General features: G+C 37.1%; 1 protein-coding gene across 2 annotated transcripts in view; it reads left to right on the top strand.

Annotated features, from left to right (window-relative positions):
- The first annotated feature begins 120 nt into the window (after positions 1-120).
- The window catches only part of LOC146469148 (uncharacterized), a 38,162-nt gene continuing 25,827 nt past the window's right edge, over positions 121-12,455 (top strand). Inside the window, exons 1-15 of one of the 2 annotated variants that reach the window (XM_085123794.1) lie at positions 121-874; positions 963-1,048; positions 1,175-1,259; positions 4,099-4,217; positions 4,741-4,784; positions 5,351-5,438; positions 5,558-5,623; positions 5,726-5,787; positions 6,696-6,769; positions 7,323-7,402; positions 7,548-7,642; positions 7,853-7,915; positions 8,324-8,378; positions 9,836-9,980; positions 10,886-10,940. In XM_085123794.1, the coding sequence (XP_084979920.1) occupies positions 835-874; positions 963-1,048; positions 1,175-1,259; positions 4,099-4,217; positions 4,741-4,784; positions 5,351-5,438; positions 5,558-5,623; positions 5,726-5,787; positions 6,696-6,769; positions 7,323-7,402; positions 7,548-7,642; positions 7,853-7,915; positions 8,324-8,378; positions 9,836-9,980; positions 10,886-10,940 (1,157 nt within the window). In that variant the 5' untranslated portion in view covers positions 121-834. The remainder of the gene's footprint in view (positions 875-962; positions 1,049-1,174; positions 1,260-4,098; positions 4,218-4,740; positions 4,785-5,350; positions 5,439-5,557; positions 5,624-5,725; positions 5,788-6,695; positions 6,770-7,322; positions 7,403-7,547; positions 7,643-7,852; positions 7,916-8,323; positions 8,379-9,835; positions 9,981-10,885; positions 10,941-12,455) is intronic. The other variant, XM_085123795.1, reaches the window with a different exon arrangement.

Genomic DNA, 12,455 nt, shown 5'->3' with positions numbered 1-12,455 from the left:
GGAGTGTAAAACAATAAAAGTCACGCATCTGGATGGTACACTAGATCCGTTTGACATCATGAAGTTCAAATTGCGAAACTAAATGCAAGCTCAATTCTCCATTACGTCAACGGAAATAGAGCCCCTGGGTTTTCTAAATTCCGGGCTATACGAGGAGACTCGTATAGAAAGATTGTGTTTCAAGCCGTTCCAACGATTTAAGGAAAGGGTATTCGCCTATCGTTCACATATTTGGTTTCATGTATGTGAAAGCGGTGGAGCCTCCACTCCCCCCTGGACATTAAACATCCTTTTCTACCACTTTCTACCCATTTTCTAGTTGTATTGCGTCACTGTGTCGCGTCGGTCCAGTTGCACCCCGGGAGTTGCACGCGCAACTGAGGAAACATCGCATTACATTTGAAAGGGTTTTTTTTCGTAGGTGCCTGTCAATATAAAAGTTTCGAATATCAAAATACGACCTTCCATGACTTTTTCATTTATGCCAAATCAAGATGATTACAAGTTTATGTCAAAAGCTCTCAAAAGCCATCAAAAGCCTCTGTTTTTCCCAGGTCACGTCACTCCTTGTTGGTTTCGTTCATACACCAATCACAGAACAGTATTTCGGCACGCCTTTCCCGGGTCCCCTTAAACGAAAAAGTCGGCCATTTTGTAATGACATGGCAAACTTGTGGCCACTTTATAGAGGATGTTTAAGGATCTTTTCTGCTTATTTTACTAAATTTTAACCTTCAGAAACATTTATAACTGTTGAAGCATAGCCTTAGTGCTTTGTTAGGTGTCAAAATAGTCTTTACGCTTTGGTCAGTCGTTCGTTGTGTGAACAGAAAGATGCCTAGCAATCCTCGCAAAGTCCACGGGAGAAAAGAAGGTAAGCTGTAAAGTTATGTGCACGTCTTTTTTACGTGGCGAAGTCACTCATTCATTAATTTAGATGATTTCTGGCTATTTTAATGTAGGCATGTCTCGAAGCACAGCCAAAGTGAGCGACACAGACAGTGACGATAGCGATTTACCTTCGCTGATTCCTTGCACTGACGACGAGGTAAGATAACAGATTACACTGTCATTGAATTGATCCGTGTTTTTGTTAAATTTATTTTCTTTAAAATGAATTGCCCCATGAAGCCTTTTTTGTAAGTTTATAACGCGTTTTTTTATGAACCCGAAGGATTCTGACGAAGAAGAATATCGAAAAAAACCGGCTACTAAAGCGAAAGGGAAAGGAAAGAGCACGGCAAAGCCAAAGAACAACGGTTAGTAAATGCACATTGTTATATTTGTCCATGAACTAATGAACACGCGGTATTAGTAATAGATGTGTACAACTTGTTGTCTTGCGTATTTAGTGAATGTAGCAATGCCATTCAAATGCTGTTAATTTGCATTAATTTTCCGTTAATTGATAGAATTTATTGTTCAGCATAAATCATAGCTTAAACGTGGTCTTCTGTAAATTGGTTTCATAAACACCAGATAGCTTTGAGATAGTCATGAAATCTATACCTGATGCAGATAAGCTGATGGGATACTACTCAGAATTTTTGGTTGGGTGTGCCAACTGTTTCTGACCCTATTTACGCGGGATGCCCTGAGGGGGCATACCGTGTCTAAAAACGGGACGATTTCTTTTTCTTCGTCGTAGCTTCAAATCGGTACATTAATTTATTCATTAAACTCACCCCTCTCCTACTCGGGGTGTATTGTTCTGATTGTCTTCAACAGAAGCAGGCCAATCAAAATCCATTCTTGTCGCTTACATCGCGAGGGAGGGGACCCACTCACCCCTACCTGTGTGACGTCAACGCATCATTTGATCTATTTATTAAAAACGGATTAAATTTGGCGCCATATTGTTTATAACATGTTCTGGACTCAAGTTTGCCGTTTTCAAACGGAAATTTCACCATTTTGAAGCGGCAAATCGAAAGAATAACTTCTAAGAAGCACTCGACATTTAAAACGGTGGAAATTGGTGAGTTCATGGCGAAGGAATCGTGCTTTGTTTGACAGTCCTTGACCACGACGCGAGACTAAAAAGAGGTCATTGAGAAGCTTACGTTATCGTAATGGAATTCCACACATTTCCGGTGAAAGTCTGAGTCGCGTAACACAAGGAAAACAACGTAACGCGATCGTCGTGACTCAAACTATTCCATTAGCAAGGATAGTTTTATCAATTGGCGAAGCATACAGTTGGAAAAAATGAATCAGCCCCAGCATCACGCGTAATGCCAGTAAAGCAGGCATCTTGTTTAGACCAAAATATGTCATTTTCCAATACCCCTTTTCAGACCAAGGCTCTAAATTCCATACCCATTTTCAGACCTGGGGGCCGTTTCTTGAAAGACCCAGTAACTTATCGGGCCTGATAAGTGATTTTGGTGATAAATGTTTCTTAGCAGAGGTCCTTTTTTGTTAGCTTTGAATACTAAATTTTAAAATCTAGTAATTGTTTAAAAACATTGGCCAAGTACCATGTCTGTAATCACTGTAATAGGCGAAAAAACATTTAAAAATATACTTATCGGGCCCGATAAGTTACCGGGACTTTCGAGAAACGGGCCCCTGGTCTGTTAAATCATTGCCAGATTACAGAATTTAGACCAAAATGGCTGATATCAAAACCTATAGGCCTTATCATGGTTTTTGACGCCATTTTGAAGAGTTGGCAAACACGTCTTGAAATAATAGTGTTTGTATGGAAATCCGATGTCAAATAATTTTCATAAAACATCACTTCTGGAAAATTCATGAATTGGAAACTTTAGGCACTATGCAAAGGATTTTACTGAAAATAACTGAGGAATGTAGCTGTGCTAGAAAGCATCTAGTTGCGTTTTGACATTTCCACACATTTGGGTGTATAGCGAACCAGCCGTGAACTACTACTAAAATAGTTCGCAGGAAAAAAATGGGAAATGTATGGAAAGTTCAAAACACAACTGGATGCTTTCGAGCACAGCTACATCCCTCCAATTTTCTTTATTTAGTGCCAAAAGTTTTCAAATTATTCATGCATTTTTCAGAAGCGATGTTTTATGAAAATTATTTGACATTGGATTTCCATACAAACACTGTCATTGCAAGACGTGTTTGCCTACTCATCAAAATGGCGTCGAAAAGGCCTATTTTCAGACCAAAATGGCTCATAAACCATACCCTCTTGTGGCAGCACATACCTACTTTGGTTAAGTAAAGAAGTACCTCCCCCCCCCCCTCACTTCTGGTAGGTAGGCTTGTTTTGAAAGTGGATTGTGCACAGGGGGCTGTCACATCACATTATAAAAAAATACAAAACAAACCCTTGTTCTTTTGTTGTTCTTTATTCTTCATATCTTTTCTGGTAATGGTTGCCATTTTGAATAATTTACACATGGTCAATTAATTAACATGAGCTAATGGGACCACATTTCCTTAAGAAAACTGTTCAGAACTCTGGTACAGAGAGGAAGGATGAATCTAGACTGAGGGCATACGATAAATCGCAAAATGTTAAGCTTAACGTTTTTTGTGTTGAAGTAAAAAAAACAAGATATATTTTGGCATTGTTCTAAGATGCTGCATTTCAATTTGTGCCTGCCGCCATCAGGGGCTCAAGGAAGTGAGAATTGCAAGTGCTCGATTGACAGATTTCAGGCAGAAGTTGGTTTGTCATATAGTCTGATTGGTGCATTTGAAATCTGTAATTTGTTTTAAGCTCCAAGCTAGCTTTCAAGATGATCACTTTTCACTTCTTTCAAAATATTCAAACCATTCAATTTTACAAGGATGAAAAAATTATTATTTTAAATTTATTCCATGAGTGAGGAACAAAGAGCAATTTTGTTTTGTGTCATAAGATGAGTCAACTGTTGTTATAATTTCTGATGCTGAAATTTCATTCTCATCTTGACAAGGACCTAAATTTGAAGCAGTTAGGAAAATCTCATTTATATTTTGGTTTGGTCTGTCAGGTTTGACAATAAAAACCACTTGAAAAAGGAACAGGCAACACTAACATTCCATGAGTTTATTTCTGGAAGGATTTTAGCATTTGAGATTTGGCAAATTTATAAATAATATTTATTTCATGGTTTATTTGCCTAATTTCAGCTGAGTGTGCAGATATGTGGTATAAAATGAGCAAAGATGAGAAAGAAAAGCACATCCATGTGATGAAAGTTTATTTACTTTCACCTTTCCTGTTTGGCCAAGTGTATCAAGAGGACAAGGTATTAAATTATTGAAACTGCATCACAGTTAAAGCAAGGCTTTCTAAGCTCAGCAGGCAGCTTTAAACCTGATTTAGGAGACACCTCAAAGCCAACCATTATAATACGGGTTTTCTCGTTTTCTCCTCTCTCCTCTTAATGCCGTTTTTTGCAACTGTGCAAGCAAATCTTGCAGACCAACATTGAGAGACAGGGTGAAGAGATCTGTCTCAAGCAATACACGTTTTTTAATGTGTCCACCTCACTACATTGACCTTGGTTTTTTGTCCTAACCATTCACAAACATTCCTATGGGTCAATTTGGACAGTTGGACTTTTCTACTGGGACGTATTTGATTCTAGAGTTGTGTGCAGTTTTTTTTTTGCATGACACTATTAGTGCACACCATTGAAGACACACACAATAGTCATAAGGAATAAGAATTATTGCAGTATTGTATAAGGCTTATCTCGTAGGTTGCTTGGAAACTTATTATCTTATAATAATTATGAAACCTGCAATTTCATATTTTCTTATTTGCAGTGGATTAACTGGGCATATGAATGTGGATTGTTGCTGTCTAAGAGGTATGATGTGAAAATTTAAACCATCCCATACTATGTCCTCGTGCAGGGCTTTTAATAAGGTCCAGGCACTGGGCAATTGACCACCTGTGAACACAGCTTTTCCCAGCTGCTTTTAACGTCTCAACAGACGTTTTCAGTAAAAGACCATGTCCAAGTTTACTAACCTGTCCAGATGTACTGACCTCCTGCCCTCCTGTTCAAAATCTTAATGAAAACCTGGCTTGTGACAGCCTTCTTCTGTGCTAGCAATTCTATTAGTTATTAGTTCTATATTTATTAGCTCTGGTTAGCAGCAGAGCAGTCATCTCTTTGAATTCAAATTAGCCTCCCAACATGTGGTATCACTTAAATGCTGACAAGAATGGCCTCAGGCTTACAGTCCCACCAAACTATAGATGGGACTTTAGTTTTTATTTCAAGGAAATGTTAAAAGTAAGTGACCTCTAGTTACTACTTTTTTCGGCTTGGAATTTCCTGTATGGCAGTGATTTTTGCATCAACAGTAATGTAAATCCCTGGTTGTTTGTTCATTAGCAGATCAGTTATTCTGTGTTTTGTGCTTGCAGCTCATTTGAGATAAGAGCCCTTGAAGAAAAACATTTTGATGCAGTGGATTTAATTGAAACAGCATTTAATAAATTGGTAGATAATGCTGTGAGTAGAAATGTTTATTTTTGTACAAAATTAATTTTAATGATGTATAGCTAAAATGATATGATTCAGGTTCGTGTTCTTTTCCATTATTTTTCAATACATGCCTGTTTCTCTTGTAGCTCTGGAAGAATAAAGATGGTCTTGTAAAAACTCTAGACATCATTGGTAGTTCAGGATTAAGTATGGTGAGGATAATTCTTTGCGAGATTACTAGGAAAAATACCACTGCTGTGATGATTGCCACATAAAATGTAGTAACTAATTCCTTGAATTTTTTGTTTGACCAGTCCCAGCACCTTGATAAAGCTGTAACTTGTGCTGAAAGCTTCCTGGCCTTCACCAATTTAAGGTATGTGTTAAAGTCATCTACATGATTGTTGCCAACTGAGGAGAACATTAATTAACCCTTTAAACCCCTAACATCAAAGAACAAATTCTCCTATCTTGTCCCCATACGTTTCTTAAAAAATTACTAGGGAGACGTTATTAAAATATGAAGAAAATTCACCTTGGGTGATCATATCCTTAATTCTCATGACCTCAGGGGTTGAAGAAGCATTGATATTACAAGGAGAAATTTGATGCTGATCATTAAGGTCATTTATCAAAATTCAATGTCCTGAATTTTTCCGTGAAAGGCGGCAAATTCAAACTTTTGTGGAACTAATCTATTGAGAGTAGCTTCCCAGGGGCAGTTCTACTCTTCTTTTGAACTTTTGCTTGCCCCAATTTTGCCCATGAACTCTTCGTGTCATCCCAATAATAATAATAATAATAATAATAATAATAATGATAATAATAATAATAATAATAATAATAATAATAATAATAATAATAATAATAACAACTTTATTATTTACGTAGCGCAAAATACATGGATATATGATCTAATGCACTTTACATTACAATGCTTACAATACTGCAATGTTAAAGCTTTCTAAATAGTTAATAAATGGATACTAAATAATAAATGGTAACTAAATAGATAGGTACAATAGATAGGTAGGCACAGAATCACTTTACTTTTATTTACAATAAAGCTGTGCATCTAAAGTAAGATAGAAGAACTATCTGCCCTTGGCTTCCCAAGGATGGTTTCAAGTTGAAAGTTCAGTGTGCATCAAACAATGAACTTCAGGATGCAGAATTGTCATAGAGGGGGTCATATTTTCGTCTAGAATTCAAGTATTCATCTGTAGCTACATAGGTTTGTTTTATTAGTGATTCTTGATTTAATTTTATGAGTATCGTTTTTAGGGATAAAATTAAACTGAAGCCAGGAATAACCAAAAAACAAGGAGATGTGGCATTGCTTCTAGCACATAACCAAGGTACCAGCTATATACAGTACTCAGTCTGTACTTTGTACATTTTAAGGCCCCTTCAGTGTAGTTACATGTACATCAAACATGCTAATTTACAACCAGCATATCTAGGATATGGGTGCTTTCTGCACCTTTCAATAAACTTGATGCGATGGTTACATTTTAAGGTACCATTGAAATCTTTAGTAGGAGGTGTTCCAGAAAACAAAGACAATGTTACAACATTTCCCTGACAGTTTGTTCCCCTTCGTGTGGAACTCAAAGACGTCCTATTGTTATCTTTTAGCAAGTCCACATCAGCTCTATTACTGCCATTTTGCTGTTTCCTGCTCTCTTAAATAAAGTTACTTCAACAGGTTCAAAAGTTCAAACCCTTAGTTTATTTTTGTTGAAGTATCTGTCAGTTGTTGTTATTGTCATGTGTGAGGGCAGTGTAAGACAATCGTTAGATCGTACTAGAAATTACTTTTATCCACAAGTTTTTAATTTATTCTGTTTCTCTAATACCCAGGGGATCCACTTATGCCAGCATTGTTGACATATTTCCTTTAATTTGCAGTTTCTGATCATATCAAACAATTAGCTGGAGGAGTTGATCTGTTAGAACAGTTTAACAAGCGGTGTAGACAGGAGGAAGATGTGAGTATCAGAAGTAACAGAAGAGGTTACAAAATTTATCTGCTTGTTCACTTTCATGTGATGTGGAACTCAATGTTGGACTGCAGGAGAAAAAGAGCATGGAAACCTTGTTTTATTTTGTCCTTTTCCTCCTTTTGTTTTGCAGCAAACAGCTGATAAAAAGAAGGAGGGTAATGATGCTTTTTCAAAAGGGAAATACACAGCTGCCATTTCAGTTTATACCAGGGCATTGCACATGAGGTACGTGTTTTACAATAAAATAACAAAAATAAAATATAGTAAATAAATAAATAAATATCACTTTATTGGGGTGTTGTTCAACAGTTATGTCTCAACATTTTTGTTATAAGTCTTAACTTTTGTTCAACAAATGTTGAACTAACTATTGAAACCATGTAAACATAATGTCTCAGTTTTGCTCCATTAATTGGTGACCGCTTTTATTTGCAGCCCCTACAATCATGTACTTTATGGCAACAGAGCTCAGAGTTACTTAAAGACTAAGGATCTTTGGTTAGTACAATTTTGTTTGTTTTGTCCTTTTACAATGACCCACAGAGGGTGCAATGGACTGTGGCTGTGAGGGCCTTCTTTGCCAAGTGTTCACTTGGGAGGTTCTTGAACATGGAAAGCAACCACAAAGTGTTCAACAACCAATGGCCAAGTGAAGAATAAGGGTGTGATGGAAAATGGGCATAAGTGCCAATTTGACTTTTAGAATCCCAAGTTTCTCCAAATGCTCTACTTTGGCCTACAAACTTGTTATCACGTTCGAGCTACTGTGTAGCAAAGAAAGGAAGACACTTCAATCATCGCTTAGGGCTCGAATTCGCCCAACAAGCTTTTGATTTTAGCTTACTAACTGTTAAAAATACTACAGAGATACTTGTGCCAACACTAGACTCTTTGTTTTGATGATAGGTGTGCCCTTACTGATGGACGGAGAGCAGTGTTATTAAAAGAGGATTGGCACAAGGTATTGCATTGATATTTAACAATAATTCCACGAACGCACGTTGGATTTGAGATGATAGATAGCCAATGAGGCATGTAGTGCCGAGTTGCCTATAGTCATTTCATATCCAACAAGCGCAAGTGGAACAATCAAGAAATATTGCTAGTCCTTGCTGATTTCGCTTTTTAAGAACAACCAAGAAAAATTAATGGTCGCTATTTCTTGGGCATGGTATAATGGCTCATATACATGTACCACCATATGGCCGCTTAGCCAATCAAATCCCTGGAATTGCATCATACAATGATCCAGTTTTTAATATTAATATCCAACACGACAACATTGATGTTTCATTTTTTTTTTTTTTTTTTTTTTAAGCTGAGGCCAAAGGGGCCACCAAAACTTTAAAAGAGAATTGTGTAGTGTTTATCGTTTTTGTTTGCTACACGGTTGGGTGTAGTAAACTACACTCTGCTGGACTGAAATCCAGCTGAGAACTCTGCCTTTTCTCTCATGAGTATATTTTTTGTTTCACTTTCTAATTGTTATTAATAACACACTATTTAAGATCTACTTCACATGCATATTCTTAGTCTGATGATAGTATAGTTTATACCAAAACATAACTTGAGTTTGGTGCTGTGAATCATGGAAGTAGGAACACATTTATCTGAATTTGACATGTATCACATGGGAAATTAAACAAGGATATTTACTGGGAGTGGGGGACAGGTATCATTGACAAATTCTAGATTCCATTAATATTGGAGTATTCCTGAAGAAAGTTAGATACTCAAGAATTATTAGTTCTCCTCGATATCTTTCTATACTGCTCACCTGAGCATTCAGAACAAGAATTCATATATTTATCTCATGTTATGTTGAAGAACATTCTTGTTCCTATGAAGTGTAACTATTGCAATTTTAAATATTTTACTGTGTTTTGTACAGAATCAGTCGTTCTCTGTTTCTGTGTTTGATGATGATAATTCAGCTGATTAGAGTATCATTGCCTGGTACCTTACACGGTTTTAAGAAATTGCTGCCTGATTGACGCGTTGATTGTACAAATCGTGAACACTTACAATATGAATATTGATATTTGAAAAGTATGTTAAGTACCAGTAAACTCTGTATCGTTAGCCAATGGATTTGGTGCGCCTTTAATTTTCATAAGGTTACAACTTGTGATTGCATCTGATTGGTAAAATATTTACATTGTGTTTTCGAGGTGGCCAGTTTATATAAGCCCGAGGGTTTCTTAAGGTCTCCTCGCCATAATCTTTATCGCTACTTTTGTCTTGCATTTATTTGTTTTATGGGAAATAAATAAATAAATAAAATTTTCTTGGAACAAAAAAATGTCCCCAAAACAATTTTAGTGTTTTATATTTACCCTATTTGCACTTTCAGTTGGACTTGTTTTTGTCAAGAAAGTTAAAATAGATTTTTACGGTCTTTTTGTGGTTTAATTTCAGGCTCAGTACAGATACGCCCAAGCATTTTTTGAACTTGGACAAGTTATAAGAGCTAGGGAGACAAACAGGGCTGCAAGGAAGATTTGTTCAGAAAGGAAAGACTTGGAAACACAGTATGAAAGATTTCAGAAAGGCACTCATGCAAGTAAGAGCACTTGGTGTAGAGTAATGGAGTGTTTTTCAATTGAGGGATACATAATTTTTAGAATCAGAACATAATGCAAACATGCATGACTATCAATGTATGACTTGTGGTCTTACTTTAAGTAAAAATTGAACAGAAAATTTGGAGTTGAACGACTAAACATTTTTAAGGCATGTGGTTGTTAACAGGCTGTTATAAAAGACATTCTCACATCTCCTTTTTGTTGGCACTCGGTTTTCCTGTTAGATCATAACTTAGCAACGTGGGAGTACCAAAAATAGTATTTTGATGTCCATTTTTTCAAGTCCTGATTACAGGGAAGTGTGCATAACTAATTTTAAACATGGCATCCATGCTTTGTGAGTAAAAATAATGAGCCTACAACAGACTGCCAAGATCTCCCACAACATCAAGGTTCTTTCATGGGTATTCAGCCATAACCAGTGTGACTGTGACAGGTTTGCATGTTCACACGCAATAAACTGTTGGGAGATATTCTTGAATTCTAAGCTCAGAGAAGCATTGAATCAGCCATAACCAGTCTGACAATGACAGGTCTGCATGTTCACACACAATAAATTATTGGGAGACAGTCTTGAATTCTAAGCTCGGAGAAGCATTGAATCAAGTAAAAATGGTCAAACCTATGTGTCTTGTGCTAGAAGTGATTGTGTGTCAGTGCATACAATGAAATGCCAAACCCACCATACCAAAAAAGATGGTGACTGATACATTTACTCATAATTCTTAGCGCACATAAACCCTAAAACTGTGCATAAAAATTCACAAAAGAGTTCTTATTGGCTGTGTTAGGCTCACAAGGTATTGTGGTAAAATGTACAGCCGCAATCTTTTCTGTACAATGGATTGTCATTTTAACTTTTGTTGTTGTTCTTGTTGGTCAGCTAATAATGAGGTGAAAGGAAAAACAGCTGAAAATAAGAAGACTGCGAAGCAAAGGTGAGTCTTGGATACCAAACAGTTATTTTATTATTTGTCAGTTGTAAAGTGTATATGACAATTTTTTTCTTTGTTAGATCAAATCTTCATGTCAACAAGATGCCCCTCTAATGGCATTACACGGAATGCTTAATGTAGCCCCAATTATTCCCCATTGTATGTTTCGCAGATATTTAAAAATATCCTCCCTTGGCCATTGAAATAATTGTCTGAATGGTTTTATTCAGATATATTGCGTGATACTTATGGTTGTGTTACTAGGAATCATACCAGAAATAGCTATGCAATAACGTCATGACCCCGCTGAACTGGTCTGGCCTCCTCTAGCTCTAATCCTTCGCGTTGATCATTCCGATCTGTTTTTTAAAGCGGATTTTCTTTGCTGTGAACTCTCCCAATTTCCGCCGTTTCAACTGTCGAGTACTACCTAGAAGTTATTATTTCGATTTACTGCTTGAAAAAGGTTGGTTTTCTCTCTGAAAACGGCAGATCCGGAGTCTTAAATTCAGACATGTGGCCGCCATTGAACGAAAACAACTTTTCCAAATGATGATTTGCTTTGACGTCACACAAGTAGAGATGAGTGGGTCCCCTCCCTCGTGATATACGCGCAGATAATGGAGTTTGATTGGGCCGCTTTTGTTCAAGACAATCAAAACAATAGATCCCTTCTGGGAGAGGGAAGAATTTAATCTAGTTTTAATGAATAAATCAAATGATGATTTGACGTCACACAGAAGTGATGAGTGGGTCCCCTCTCTCGTGATATGTGCCTGAAAAATAGATTTTGATTGGGCCGCTTCTGTTGAAGACAATCAGAACAAAATATCCTTACTAGGGGAGGACAGAGTTTAATGCATAAATTAATGTGCACATTTGCGACACCGATGAAAAACAAGATGCCTGTTATACTGGCATTACGCGTGATGCTGGGGCTGATTCATTTATTCCAACTGTATGCTTCGCCGATTTATAAAACTATCCTTGCTAATGGAATAGTTTGAGTCACGACGATCACGTTACGTGCTTCCCTTGTGTTACGCAACTCAGACTATCAGCGGAAATTTGTCAAATTCCATTACGATAACGTAAGCTTCTCAATGACCTCTTCTCTGTCTGCAATCGTGGACTAAGATTGTCAAAGAAAGCACGATTCCTTCGCCAGGAACTCTCCAATTTCCACCGTTTTACGTGTCGGGTGCTTCTTAGAAGTTATTCTTTCGATTTACCGCTTCAAAATGGTGAAATTTCCCTTTGAAAACGGCACACTTGAGTCCACAACATGTTAACAATATCGCGCCACAAATTTAATCCGTTTTTGATAAATATATCAAATGATGCGTTGACGTCACACAGGTAGGGCTGAGTGGGTCCCCTCCCTCGCAATATAAGCGACAAGAATGGATTTTGATTGGCCTGCTTTTGTTGAAGACAATCAGAACAATACATCCCGAGTAGGAGAGGGGAGAGTTTAATGAATAAATTAATATACAGATTTGTGGCTACGAGGAAAAA

This window comes from Pavona decussata, unplaced genomic scaffold (genome assembly GCF_977016875.1).
Source record: "Pavona decussata unplaced genomic scaffold, jaPavDecu1.1 SCAFFOLD_127, whole genome shotgun sequence".
Classification (NCBI taxonomy): Eukaryota; Metazoa; Cnidaria; class Anthozoa; order Scleractinia; family Agariciidae; genus Pavona; species Pavona decussata.
Note: the sequence above shows the minus strand (reverse complement) of the source record. Positions and strands in the feature narration are given on the sequence as shown.